This window comes from Ailuropoda melanoleuca, chromosome 7 (assembly GCF_002007445.2).
Source record: "Ailuropoda melanoleuca isolate Jingjing chromosome 7, ASM200744v2, whole genome shotgun sequence".
Classification (NCBI taxonomy): Eukaryota; Metazoa; Chordata; class Mammalia; order Carnivora; family Ursidae; genus Ailuropoda; species Ailuropoda melanoleuca.
In genome coordinates, this window is record NC_048224.1 from 126,630,031 (window position 1) to 126,645,187 (window position 15,157).

At 42.2% G+C, this 15,157-nt stretch overlaps 1 protein-coding gene across 1 annotated transcript in view; it reads left to right on the plus strand.

Annotated features, from left to right (window-relative positions):
- Positions 1–12: 12 nt before the first annotated feature.
- Positions 13–15,157, plus strand: part of HS6ST3 (heparan sulfate 6-O-sulfotransferase 3) — a 666,511-nt gene continuing 651,366 nt past the window's right edge. Inside the window, exon 1 of the mRNA XM_034665391.1 lies at positions 13–874. Within this exon, the coding sequence (XP_034521282.1) occupies positions 171–874 (704 nt within the window). The 5' untranslated portion in view covers positions 13–170. The remainder of the gene's footprint in view (positions 875–15,157) is intronic.

Consider the following 15,157-nt stretch of genomic DNA (forward strand, 5'->3'; position numbering starts at 1 on the left):
CAGGGGTGCCGGAGTGCCGCGGGGCCGCCAGCCAGCCGCACGCCTCGGCGTCAGGGGCATGGAGGAGCGGCGGGCTCGGAGCCGCGCCCCGGAGTCCCCGAAACTTCCGAGCGGGCGCCAGTCCGCGCCGCTGCCGCCGCCGCTTCGCCTGCCGGCCTGAGAGCGGGACCATGGATGAAAGGTTCAACAAGTGGCTGCTGACGCCGGTGCTCACTCTCCTCTTCGTGGTCATCATGTACCAGTACGTGTCCCCCTCCTGCACCAGCTCCTGCGCCAACTTCGGGGAGCAGCCCCGCGCGGGAGAGGCCGGCCAGCCCGCCGCCCCGAGTCCCGCCCGACGGGCACAGGCGCCGCCCGAGGAGTGGGAGCGGCGGCCCCAGTTGCCCCCGCCACCCCGAGGGCCGCCTGAGGGGCCTCAGGGGGCCGTGGCGCCAGAGGACGAGGACGAGGAGCTCGGGGAGCCGGAGGAGGAAGAAGAGGAGGAGGAAGAGGAGCCGGACCCCGAGGCCCCCGAGAATGGCTCCCTGCCCCGGTTCGTGCCGCGCTTTAACTTCACCCTGAAGGACCTGACCCGCTTCGTGGATTTCAATATCAAAGGGCGCGACGTGATCGTGTTCCTGCACATCCAGAAGACCGGGGGCACCACGTTCGGCCGGCACCTGGTGAAGAACATCCGGCTGGAGCAGCCGTGTAGCTGCAAAGCGGGTCAGAAGAAGTGCACCTGCCACCGGCCGGGCAAGAAGGAGACGTGGCTTTTCTCCCGCTTCTCCACAGGCTGGAGCTGCGGGCTGCACGCCGACTGGACGGAGCTCACCAACTGCGTGCCGGCCATCATGGAGAAGAAGGACTGTCCCCGCAATCACAGCCACACCAGGTACTCTCTCCGGCCCCCTCTCGCTTCCTGCCACTTCCCCGCCCCTCTGCCCTCGGTCCCGACCCTGAGCGGCCCTGCGCAGCCTGAGCGTGCGGGAGGTTCCCTAGCGTCTTCCAGTGGTTGGGGCCGGGGCTTTGGGAGCGGGATAGGAAACCTCTGGATACCGTCCTGTCTTGAACTCAGTCCTCCCCTCCTCCCTCCCCTTCCTTCTCCCCGCCGCTTCCCGCTACCCCCTTTCACCTTCAAAGGTGAAAGGTGTCCGGAGCAGTCGTGTGTGTTCTTCCTTGTGCCTAGGACCGCGTGGCCTCCCGCCCATTGTGGAGTGGAGGGGAGGCCTGGGTTAGAATAGCGAGGTCGGATCTTGTACCTAAATTGTGTGCGTGGAAACCCAAACCCGGTAAAAAGGCAGGAGGAACTGGGCATAGAGAGGCAGGGCAGGCGTTTTCCAGGCACGCTGAAGCCAGAGTCTAATCCTTCTATAAGTTGCTCTTGGGTGGCTCCTCGCCAGCTCGGGGAAGCAATCCTCCTGATGTGTCGAAGACCCACTTTCAAATTCCTGCTGTACCTCGATAACCCTAATTCTGGAGATGGTCTTTGTTGCTGAGCAGTTCCAGGATTTGGACTCATGCTGTTTTCAGCAAGATTTCCACTCTCCCCCAGACCAATCCATCCACACATTCCAGAGGTACTTGTTAAATGCCTACTGTGTGCCTGGCAATGTGCTACGTGGACACAAAGATAAAATAAGTAAAGTCCCTTCCTTTCAGGATAGGTAGTTTTTTCTCCCCCACAGCCCCTTCTTTTAAATAGTAATTCTGCTGAGAATTAGGAAAGTTCGAAATCTTAATAGCCAATGAAACTGCTTACATTATTAACATCCCTGGAGAGAGGCATGGGCTTTAGAATTTGGTTGAATGTTCTTCCTGCCCACTGCAATTTGAAGATTAATCTGACATGCTTGCTCAAGGGACTAAAATATTAAAAGCTTGGAACTCTAGTTTATTGAAGTTTTTATCTCAAAGGTTTCAAACAATTTGGTGTAAGGAAATAGGAATTTAAAAACTCAAGCTCAATATGTTGATATCAGATAGCTTTTGCATTTGACATTATGGAAAAACTTCATTTACTGGAAGCTACCCAGATCTGAAATTCACCACCACTGAAGCATCTAATTCTACTTCATTTCTCCAAGAATGAGCAAAATTTCATTATGGGATTTTTTACTCTGGCAGTTTTTCAAATACTTTCTCTCCTCCCTGCTCCTTTCCCTGTTTAATGGAAATTGGTTAGAGTAGGAAACTGGTTGGACTTGGAATGAAGGCATTAGGCTCCTTCCTTAGCATATTTTAAGGACCTTTTACTTTTAGAAATTAACAACCGTGTAGTATTTTAGATCCTGCCCCTCAGTTTTAGCTTAAAACAGTTTTTCAATTAATTATTACTTTCAAACTTCCTAACAGACAGGACTGTTATTTCAATGAGAGACAATCTTTGCTGCATTTTACCCCAAATTGTACCTTTTGTATTTCAGCCTCTCTGTATTAATTACTGACTGACCCCAACGAGTTTGGTACTTTGATTCCCAGTTTCTATTTCAGTAAAACTAGAGCCTTTGATTATCACAGAGAAACATTGAATGACTCTACAGTAGGGATTGGCATTCTATTCTACCAATATATATATATAAAAGTCTCAGGGGATAGATGAAGAGTTTTGGAGGAACAAGAGATTATGGAACCTGAAAATAATTGAATTTTTGCTTAGTGATGCAATGCTGCTTCTGCTATAGACCCTACATGGATTAAGCAGTAAGGTCTCGCTCCTATAGGAAATACTCAGTATCTCTCTACTCTGTGATGTAGGAAAATTCCACCTTGCCTATTTGAACATATGGTTTCTATGTCAAATGCTTCTCTCTATTTAGAGATGGACCATGAACATTTATTTCTCTCTGAATCACAGGTTATCAGATAATCAGCCTGCACCAGGTTGCTTTTTATTATTTTTTTTATTTTTAAATTTTCATGGTAGGCTTTTTTTGGGGGGGCTGGTTACCACTCTTTATAATTCCTTTTCCTTTTCTTCTTCACCTTTTCTCCCCTTCTTGATATTCTAAGTTACTTCTTTTGCTCTAGATGTTGTAGGAAGGAATGGTTGTGGCTTACGTGAGGCGCCCTGAATCAAAAGTTATAGGGAAAAAGTTGAAGGGATGTCCAGTAGCATCTTCCTCAGAGAGAAGATTGAATTAGTGGTCTGTCATTGGAATGCCTGTGTACAGCATGCTACAGTCAACTAGATTAGCCTGGATAATGGAGGGTACATTTCCACAATGCAAAATGGCAGATAATCTATTGCTACATAATGGGAACAAGGTTCTTCAAATAGGGCTGACTCCAAGCAAAATTGAGAAGTAGATCCTGTTGATTTTAGTTCCCTAGTCTTTTTGCTTTTGGCCCCCCTTGAGGTCCCCCTCCCCATTTCTCACAAGGATTAGGGCCTTTATAAGTGAGCAAGAGCAAGGATTCTGGATTCAGATGGGTGTGGCTCTTGTGTGTAACCAAGAGTGGCCCTTACTAGCGATGTAACCAGAACTGTGTTACTCCTTCTGAGCCTTAGATCCTTCATCTTTGAAGCATAGGTAGTAATTAGTACTTCTCTTACAGAGGTGTTGTGAGAACTGAAGGAAGAAATGTGTGCAAAATGCTTAGTGCATTGTCTACATACACTTACTCTGCAGGTATATAGTAACAGTTAACATGAGTTGTTAATTGTAATAACACTGTTTTCCCAAGTCAAGGTTTTCTTCGTTGAAAGGATCTGAGGTCATTTCCTTAGAGCAGCTCATTGTAAATGGATCACCTTATTTTGTAGAGATGCTGTTTTATGATTACTTGTATTGAGACAGAATCCTAAGTTCCAACCTTAAGAAATAAATGGAAAATTGTGGACATTTGGGCATCAATCAATGCAGGGGACATGCTGGGAAACAGGGACACAATATTAATTGGGTATATATTCTGTTGGTGACAAAACAAACAAGCAAACAAAAACCAAACTCTCTGGAATGGTGTGAGCAAGTGGGAATATTGAGGACCAAAGGCAGAAGTGGGAAGCCAACTCTGAAAGGAGATGCATGGTTTGGATGAAGGAGCCATCATATGGACTATATGGACCCAGGAAGGGACAAGGCTCTGGGACTGGCAGTTTGGATCCAGCACAGAGGGCTTTTTTGACCACAGAGATTAGTTAGAGTAAAATAAGAAGGAAATCAGAAGGTGGCACATATGAATGACCTCTTCAATCCTATCACTGATGATTTCTTCTCATTATTTTTCTTTTGCTTCCTTCTGCAACTATCTTTTTGGTAGGTTATTCTTTCTTATTATTTTTGTGCTACCTTCTTTATTACTGCATTTCCTTCTTTTATCTGCATGTTCAGGTCTTTAGAAGACTGTTCTTTACCATTGTTGAGTATGGATAGAATCATAACATTTTATGGCTAAAAAAGACTGAAGAGGTAATCCAGTCCTATAATATGTGCGGCAAACGGCCAACTTAATTCTAAGGAGGTGAAATGGTATATCTAAGGTTTCTTCAGGGAACTTGAATCTTCATTTTAATAAGTTATATTTGATGTTTTGGTGTTGTTTTCTTCTATTTACTATGAGAAGTATAGTGGATAGTGTTTTTAAGCACTGATGATGTGCCAGGTACTGTGATAGTTCTGGCAATATAGTTTTGAATAGTGTCAACTTAGGCAATTAGCAAAGAAAGACCTTGATCTTCTTTGGTAGGTGAGTATCACTCTCATTCTTAAATAATGGTAGAAAGAGATTCTTTTTTTTTTTTTAAAGATTTATTTATTTTAGAGAAAGAGAGCGAGGGCATGTGTGTGGGGGAGGGGCAGAGGGAGAGACTCTCCAGTAGACTCCATGCTGAATGCAGAACCCCATACGGGGCTCGATCCCATGACCCATGAGATCATGACCTGAGCCGAAACCACGAGTTGGCCACTCAACCAACTGAGCCACCCAGGCGCCACCTTGCTGGAAGGAGAGGCTATTCACACCTTTTGTGGGGTCGGATAGTGATTTTTCCCTCTTATGACCTGCTTTCTGTTGGTCCTGTTGGACTAGTTGAAATCTTACGAATATTGTAGTAGACAGGACCTTCTGTGTTGCAAATGATACGAACCTAACTCAAACTCAATTCAGCCACGGGGGGAGTTATTGGCTTAATAACCAGACCACAGGAAACGTAGGGGTAGAGTAGGTTCCAAGAGTGACTGGAACTGGAGGTCTGGGGTCTTTCTCCCCACACTCCTTTGGGTATTGACCTCATCAAATTGGCTTACTCCGTGAAGTCGGTAAATGGCTATCATATCTAGTAGTTCCACAGGCCAAGCAGATAGCAAGCTTTCTCCATGTTCCAATTTAAAATCTTGGGGAAGGACTCCGATTAGTCAAGCTTGGAACTTGTGACTGTCCTTCCTGCCAGTCCATGTGGCCAGGGTGATGAGGTTTTCAGACCCACCTGGTATCATAGTACCACCCGTGGGACTGGTGTGTGTGTGTGTGTGTGTGTGTGTGTGTGTGTGTGTGTGTGATGATAAGAAGGGGACCTCACATAGATAAAGCTCCCACATAGACCATTGGGTTCTGGATAGTCTTTCCAGTTGTGTCCATTACAGGTTTAAGTGAATAAAAAAATAAATAAACTTTCAGATCTCTCCTTTGCATTCTTGCATGTAGGAACATTTTTAAGTCAAACTACAGCCCAGGTTACAGACAGCAGCTGGAAACCATGTCAGATGAGGAATAATTTAAAGGAAACAGAAGTATTTAATATGGAGGTGGAAAAATTAAGGAGAGACATAAAAATTGCCCTCCAATAGTCAAAGGAGGAAGGTGCAGAAAATGGAGAAAGCTTGCTCTGTATTTCTCCAAAGGGTAGAACTAGGATATGTGGGATACCAGTGGTAGGATAAGGTTTCAACTCAGAGTAAGAAAGAACTTCTTAGAATTTGTAGCTGTCTTGGGTACCTGAGTGGCTCAGTCAGTTAAGCCTCTGCCTTAGGCTTAGGTCACTATCTGAGAGCTCTGGGATCGAGCCCCACGTTGGCTCCTTGGTCAGCAGAGAGTCTGCTTGTCCCTCCATCCCTCCCCCTGCTCGTGCTTTCTCTCTCTCTGTCTCTATCAAATAAATAAGTAAAATCTTTAAAAAAAAAATCTGCTGTCTCAAATGAGAATGAACTCTTTTGTTCATCAGCCTACTCCCTAGCAGTGAAAACTTTAAATGTGGCTGATCAACCACTGATGTTGTGAAAGCAGTTCCCCAAGGAAGGGCTGAGCTTGTATGGTCTTCTATTTTAAGGTTCTGGCTTCTAATCTAAGCTGAATTCAAGGTATCTTTCTTTACCCCTTTCCTGCCCCATGCAGAGAAAACAAAATGGAGAAAACCCCCCCAAAAATATTACAAATGAACTCCTCATTTCTCAAACATTTGTAGATATTTCTACCAATGGTAGAATGGTATAGACTGATGGTATAGACTGTTGTATTCATTCAGGGCTAAAAGCAATGGATAGGTCCTCTGTACTAGAGCGTAGCTTCTTTCATAATCAGTATAAAATGGTAAGATGAGAAAATAGAGCACCAAAAGCTGTCACCACTTTGAAACATCATCTGGGTATTGCTTTTTCCTGTAGACATCAGGCTAAAATATATGAGAAGGCTGCAGAGGTCTGTTTCAGACTATCTAGAATATTATGGCCCATACTGCTTTCTAAAACATAATCTTTTTGATGTCTCTTCTAATTAGAAATGTTGAACTGCGAAGAAGGTTAATTTTCACCATCAGGTTTGTGTGCTGTGTGAAACGAAGGAGATAAGAGATTGTTCTGTCTATATGCCATATCCACTTTTACGTTCATTACAGAGTCTCTGAAAGTATTGCTTCTGGTCCAAACCACCAATATTTGCTATAAATCAGAAGGAGGTTGAATTAAACCCAGTTCTTTTTTTTTTTTTTTTTGAGTTGTGAAGATAAAACTGGAACCAGTAAATGGTGATGGATGATTTATTTTTCTGCCTTTTTCTTGCTGGTTACCTTGGGATGTTGGCAAGGGTTGATGTTTTAGAGAAATACAAATGCTTATGTAATAATTGGAAACTAGGTAAATTTAGCCACTAACAATGTGGATTGGCTTAATCTTAGACTCTTACATTATTATTCCCCAAAACTAATTATTGCCGTCTCATTTTTACTAAGGACAATCAGAAGCTTATGGCATTTGAAAGTTACTTATGCTTGATAATGAATTAAACAGATTTAATTGAGACTGCCAAATCTTAATGTGATTTTAGGACTCATGACATAAATTATTGGGCCAAGAAATAAGTTTAGTATGAAAACAATTAAATGGGGAACCCAAATTAATATTTTCTAGTCATCAGTTATCTTGTTTTTGAGTTTGTTAAATTATGGATATCATATATAAATGTTGATTTTAATTGGTTAATATAACTGTATTTTAATTATAGCTAAACATTTAACTGTGTGTTGGGAAGTATACTGGACAGTTAAGTTAGACAGTGTTATTTGTTTGTATCTCCTCTACCACATACAGTTGCTCTGTAAAACCCATATAAAGTCCCCAAGCACAGAAACTGACCTATAAAAAATGCTCAATACATGTCAGCTAAAAATCTATCATATGTTCTAGATTGCCTTGTAAAAATATCAGCATAACTTGATCAGATTGTGGTTCTTTATGGAATGATCCAATGTTCCATGTCATGACTCTCTTAGGTGACAATCCTGATTGTTAGTAATTGCCATCCATAGTTAGCAAGGTGTTAACTGCCCTGATTCTCTAGAGGAGGAGTAAAAGTCAGGACAGAGGCCAGGACTTATTGGACCATTCTAGAAGGTTTCTCCTGTGAGACAGTATGCTAGAAGTCAGGAATTCCTTTGGGTACAAGGTTAATCTCATTCATTCTCACTTTAGGGAAAAAAAATCAGCCTAACCAGAGAGCATGGACTCCTTGATGTAGGTTGGGAGGCTGAGGAAAGTCTAAAAATGTGGTCTGGATGACTCCTGGTTGAAGTCAGACGGTTGAGGTGGTTGTGGTTGGAGAGTGTGATATTGAAGAGCATTGGAAGGAGACCCTCAATTAGGAAAAAAAATCCTCAAGGGAAATTGGCAGAAATCAATGACAAATTTATCAGCCACTGAAAATCACTGGAAATTGTGCTGATGTCCAGTTTGTGAGTGCCATTTGGGTGATGTTTACCAGCATGGGCTGTGGTATCAAATAAACTGGATTTTTTTAAAACTTAGAATATATAAGTCTTTCTCTTTTTTTAAAATTTAAATTCAAGTTCGTTAACATATAGTGTAGTATTACTTTCAGGAGTAGAATTCAGTGACTCATCACTTACATACAACACCCAGTGCTCATCCCAACTAGTGCCCTCCTTCCTGCCCATCCCCCCTCTAGCCCATCCCCCACCCACCTGCTTGACGCAGTCTCTTACTCCCATGGAACCCTGAAGAAGTCAGTTACCTCTTCTGTCCTCTGATTTCCTTCTCTGGAAAATGGGAGGAATAGTGGTACTACCGCTGGGGAGTGCTAAGAGTGTACAGAGCCTGACACGTGTAAGAGTTAGCTATTATTTTGTTCTCACGGGGCTTGTCTTGCACATCCATGCTGTTGTGCATAAAAATAAAATGATGAGAGGCAACCTGTACCATCCTTTTTGAAGCTGGAACTTCTCATCCCGAGTGAGGCAAAAGAGAGGCCATAAATGGTAAAAGTGAACGTTCATTTGTAAGCCACCGTGGACACTCAAGGGGCACTTAATGCTGTTGAATGGAAACTTGCCTTCTTTCTTCAGCATATCATTTTATTTTTTTTATGGGAAATTAATGAAACAGCAGAAATGTTTAAAACACACACAATTAAATTCATAAATGGAGCAATCCTGCAGTGAAATTGAATTAGTTGCCTGTGGGCACATAAATATTTGCAGTTCGTCGCAATTATTAATATCTTACCATGCTCTTATTGGTAAGTACTGTGCCATTTGCTATCAGAACCTTGCATTTACCACCGTGTGTTCACAGTTACCCCTGCATTCTGGTTTCTTTATAAACGTAAGAGGGTAGAAATGCTAACCTCCTTGCTGTCCTCCAGATTTATTTGTTTGATTTTACAGAGTATATATTCCGAAGGAATCAAGGTTATGGATGTATGACTGTAAACCTGGATGATAGCTTCCATATTTTGTGGACTCTAATTATGAACTTGTAGAATTTTATAGGTTTGCTTAAAAAGTGAAAGCAGAGATCTAGAGAGACTGGTACATGTGACTAAACACAGATAGGTGGTAACTCGACCTGCTTGGGGAAGTCTGAAGGAAAGATCCGTGGAGTACGGCGAAAAACAAGGTACAGATCCCAGAAGAGAGACGAGACACTGGTCGTGTAGAGTGTAAATTAGCAGGTTGCTTCAGCGGGGGGAGAGAAGAAGGACAAAAGCAGTCAAGGTGAAGGATGAAATCCTAAAAACTGAATTCCGGAAGAATATTGAAAGTGGAGGTCAACAGTTTATCTCCTAGGCAGTGGTTTGTCTCAGCCCATTTATGGGTGGTCATCCGCTATCTAGGCGGCTGTCTGCCTGGGAGGGCCAGTGTGCTTAAATGCTGCTGGTGTTCTTTTATTTACTTCTGTGTTCTTCTTCTGTGACATAGGGAGCTGTATTTGTTTCGTCCTGGCAGCAAACAGAGGCATGCTCTGGAATGGCGAAGGGGCTAGTACAGAGGTAGGAAGGGCCTCCCCACAGGAGCTGCTCGCAGAAAGCAGCCCCCGCCAGAAGTATGGAGCTAAGGCAGAGAGAACGGGTGGGGAGGAAATCGCTTGACCACTTTCTCCTCCCATTCGTCCTCCGGTCCCCTTCCATTGTCTTCCGCTGGCTGAATCCACACGGAAGCCCAATGACTAGAGAGTCATGTGATACAATGCATGTGCTTTCCCAAGGCAGAGAGTGGATTTGGGTTTGGGGTGGCTGGGTGGGATGAAAATGGAGAATAACGTGCACAGTGCCTTTAAATAGCTTGAAATTTCTTCTAATCCATCATATGAATGTCCCGTTCAGTTCTACAAACAAGACCAAGTACACGTATCCATTCTTTTAGTACCTGAACCACATGTTTCCTGTATGGACCATTAGTCTCCAGCTAAAGAATGGTGAATTCAGCAAAGGACATTGAGCAGAGGAGTGATCACCATAAACAAGGGACTTTTCACCGAATAGTAGAAATGATGCTGAATTTGGGTGGTTTGTCACTGTTGTACCCCAGAATCAGCTGGTAATGGTAACACATTTGGGCAGTTATATCTGTATGATGATGCATAGTGGACAACACACATTTTATATTATATCTGCATGTGGTATTTTATAACTTTGAAGTCTTACAGCAATATTAGTTAAGACAGGACAAAATAGTTTGCAAAACTGGCTGTAGTTTGCAAAAGCATGCTTGCGAGATGAGCTGCTTCCTGTTTAGATTTTCTTCCAAGAACATTAGGAATGTTAAAAGTAATGTTATTGAGGCTTTTAGTCTCTGAAAATAAAAGGTGAGGAAAGAAAAAAAATTGTATCAGATTTGAAACTATTTTAATGTTTTTGGTTTTAATTTTAAGACTTTTGAAACACTATTTCCACATTTATCTTGGGGGAGGAATGAGGCACTTGATACTATACATATGTGCAACACTCTGCAAAACATTAGGCACGTGGAATCTCCTAACATTAGATATTGAAAAATAGTTGATATCTGAGAAAATTTGACTAACAACTATCAAGTCACTGCTTTAATTTCAAGTCAAAATGTCATGAGTAAAACACTATTCAATGTATTATGCATTTGTAGGTGACAAAAACAATATTCAGCGCAGTATCTGTTCCTAGTACATCTGTTGAGCTTGGTGCATATGTGTTAAGTTTATTTCTTTTTTTTTCTTTATGTTTAAAAAAGATTTTGTTTATTTGAGAGAGAGAGAAAAAGCGCGAGTGCATGAGTAGGGGGAAGGGCAGAGGGAGAGGGAGAAGCAGACTCCCTGCTGAGCTTGGAACCCATTGCAGGGCTCAATGCAGAGCTCGATCCCAGGACCTGGAGATCATGACCCGAGCCAAAGTCAGATGCTAACCGACTGAGCCACCCAAGCAACCCTTCCCAAGTTCATGTTTCCATCCCTTGGAGGGAATTTTGCGTTGCTGGGAGCAACATCATCCATGACGAACTATCCCACCTCTGTCCTCTGTTTCACAGTTCCACAACACAACACTCTTTTTGTTCTCTGGGACCCCATCCTGTGACCTGTAAATGGGAGGATCATCTTCAGGCCCTCGCGTTTGTGTGAAGTTTTCTTGCCATGATAAAATTGCCTTGGGAATTATATTCTGCCAGCTGTGAAAATTATTAGCTCTAAGGAGTCTGCACTCCATTTTTTTTTTTTAAGATTTTATTTATTTATGTGACAGAGAGACAGCCAGCGAGAGAGGGAACACAGCAGGGGGAGTGGGAGAGGAAGAAGCAGGCTCCCAGCGGAGGAGCCCGATGTGGGACTCGATCCCGGAATGCCGGGATCACGCCCTGAGCCGAAGGCAGACGCTTAACGACTGCTCTACCCCGGCGCCCCTGCACTCCATTTTCAACTGAATTTAAGTCCAGTTAACTTAAAGATTCCAAGAGAGGTGTTAGAGAAGTTTTTCTTTCCTTCATAGCTTCATCGAGTTTGTCATTCTGCCTTCTGAACACTCGATGAAAGAGGTGGATTAATGGGTAGTTCTATTTCTAATGTTTCTACTAAGAAACAGTTCTATCAACACTTCTCTCGATAAATAAATATCAAAAGTATTGTGTACAAAAACGCCGGGCAACGTGAAGGAACTCAGGTACATTGCAGCTGTCAAATTTATTATCTGATGTGTATTTAATCTAAAAATATTTGTCAGCTCTCATGGCCCATTCTTTGTCTTTTAAATTCAGACTTAAGCCTACAGCACCACCGCAGATACATTTCTTTGCTTTGAAAGTTTTATTCTCCAAGTTCCCTATGTGTGCTATAAAGAATAATTAATGTAATGAAAAAATCAATACGGTGTATAAATTATTTAGGCTTTACTATCATTGTAATTTTCTCTTGAACACCTATTGATTGGCGACAATTCATTTGTTAATTTCTTCCTAATAAGATATTCATTGTATTAGGTCTGTAGTAGTGCTGTCCCTGCACCTTCAAAAATAAGTCATGAATTACTAATGATACATGGAGGTAACCTACTAGTGAGTGCCGTGAGGTGGGAAACAGAGGGGAGTCATTTGAAATGTGGAAAGCCTATGTAGTCAGACAACCGCTAATAACTAAATGAGTAGACTCTTGTAGGGTATTAATTTGTACTTTAAAATTTTATGTGAATGTATTTTTCCAGGTACAAGAAGGCCTTTGCATTGGCAGATTCTGCCTCAGTAGCATTTTCTAGCCCTAGTAAAATAAAAAGGCAAAGAACATATGTTCTGAAACCCAGCTAGGGGTTTAAATCCTGACTTTATTACTTGTTATTATGTGACCTGGCATGAATTGCATAAATTCTTCAGGACTCGGTTGTTCTTTGTTTTTTGTTTTGTTTTGTTTTTATCTGTAAAACAGTGATAAAAACATTTCTATTTCTATTTACGCGTTGGTTTGAGACCTCGGGAGCTTCCTAGGTGAAATCTGAAATACCCCTGTGCATGGAGGGTAAAGAAAGACTGAAGGAAAAGGCAGCCACTCTGGACAGGTAGGTGGGAGAGAAGCAAGGGAACTTACCTCTGAGGCTTATCTTGGGCGGCCCCAGGATGAGGAGCTCTCTACACCTGCCTGCCAGAATCGTAAAAGTTTATATAGAGACCTTAACTGAGTTCAGTCCAGGTGGTCTCAACACTTTCCTATCTCAAGGCTGTGTCCTCAAGACAGCTCCTAGCATGGGGATGTAGGCAGAAAGTGCCTTCCAAGGACAGAGGAGCAGTGGAGAGAAGCCTCTGATTGTCTGGGTCCAGCTTGTGCCTGGTCAGCCAGTGGTCATGTCCTCTAGATGACGTCTTCCAACAGTCAGTCATGTGAGTTAATGCACACACACATTTATAGGTGTGCGTGTTTCTTTTTAAATTTAACTTCTAAATCCACAATTGTTTTGGGAGGGATGAAGAATAATCTTCCTAAATGTCTGTAACAGTGCTCTGGATGAATTGGTTATTAAATGCTGCTTTGATAGTCGTCCACTGAATTTCTTCAGAAGAGTAGGAAAAATCTGAGACCTTTTGGAAACCCAAGGAGACTTGAGTCCAAGAAATCAAACTGTCAAAATTCATGGCAGAGAAAACGTTTGTGTCAGCTTATTTGGACCAGGGAGGCATCTAGATTTGTGATTAAGCGACCATGGTTTGAATCTAGGCTTCTTCATGGGCTTGTTTACTTATCTGTTATGTGGCCTTCCTGCCAACATGTAATTTTCCTGAAGATAGTGACTATTTTGTTTCCCTCTGCATCCTTAGTACCTAGAATAGTGCCTGGTCTCTATTAATGGCTCTCAAATAAATGTTGGCTGAATAACCAAAAGGATGGAAGAAAACAAGCATAAATAAATTTACTAATTTATCGGACAATTTGGAGAAGAATATGTGTCTTGTCTTCCTTTCTGGAATTGTTGGAGGTTAAGGAAATGGCAGTGAAAGCACTTTGTAAAGTATAAAGTACTATACAAATTTAAATTTACATTGACGGTGAGAAGTCTTTTGATATAGAATGGAAAAGGAAGGAAAGTTGGATTTTAGAAATGCAATGAATATATAATTCAGCTTTTACGGAGAGTTTCCAAAAATCAGGAATGACAAAGATGCATTTGAAAAATATGCAAAATACACATTCAGCTCAACAACTTGCTAGAGGAATGATCATTTTCCTTTAAAACAGGACATAATATATCATAAAAATCTTATCAAAATGCTTGACTTTCTCCTTAGACCATCAGGAAACCTTTTTTCCCCAGGGATTTGGCACAGATCAAGGTATAAAAGTGTGTGTGTGTGTGTGTGTTTAACCCAATGCTTTACCCCTTTGAGGAAGCCCTCCTAAAATTGGTATTTTTAATTTTGTATTCATGACTTTAGTATTATNGTGTTTAACCCAATGCTCTACCCCTTTGAGGAAGCCCTCTTAAAATTGGTATTTTTAATTTTGTATTCATGACTTTATTATTATTTTCTTATGACAGCTATAAATTATGGCTTTTGGTTAATATGTCCTGAAAGTGAGTTGAGAATGTAACTTGTTTTCATTTAAGCTGATTTAGCATGTGATCATCCACTGAGCTGTTCTCTACATGCTTTTGAAGCTAATTACAGAGAAAGCAAAAAGTTATCTTAGAAGAGAAAATAAAATCTAAAATCAAGAGTGTGCGTTATAATAAAGATCTATCAGCGGAAGAGCTTTGCTTAGTAACGAGCTGGTTTTCATACGTGAGGCGTGCCTGGTCACTTCTAGGGGGATGGACACCTTTGCCTGGGTGGAGATCTAGACGTACACAGAACACCTGAGCTGGGCTGGAGACTTGGCAGAAGTTCCGTAAGCTGATGGAAAACCGCGATCACAGATGTGGTGACTGGCAGCAGGAGGGGATTCGAAAGATCATTTATTGAACTCCGTGTTAACAGCAACAGCCTGAGGCAGGGAGAAGCATCCCCATTNTTAACCCAATGCTTTACCCCTTTGAGGAAGCCCTCCTAAAATTGGTATTTTTAATTTTGTATTCATGACTTTAGTATTATTTTCTTATGACAGCTATAAATTATGGCTTTTGGTTAATATGTCCTGAAAGTGAGCTGAGAATGTAACTCGTTTTCATTTAAGCTGATTTAGCATGTGATCATCCACTGAGCTGTTCTCTACATGCTTTTGAAGCTAATTACAGAGAAAGCAAAAAGTTATCTTAGAAGAGAAAATAAAATCTAAAATCAAGAGTGTGCGTTATAATAAAGATCTATCAGCGGAAGAGCTTTGCTTAGTAACGAGCTGGTTTTCATACGTGAGGCGTGCCTGGTCACTTCTAGGGGGATGGACACCTTTGCCTGGGTGGAGATCTAGACGTACACAGAACACCTGAGCTGGGCTGGAGACTTGGCAGAAGTTCCGTAAGCTGATGGAAAACCGCGATCACAGATGTGGTGACTGGCAGCAGG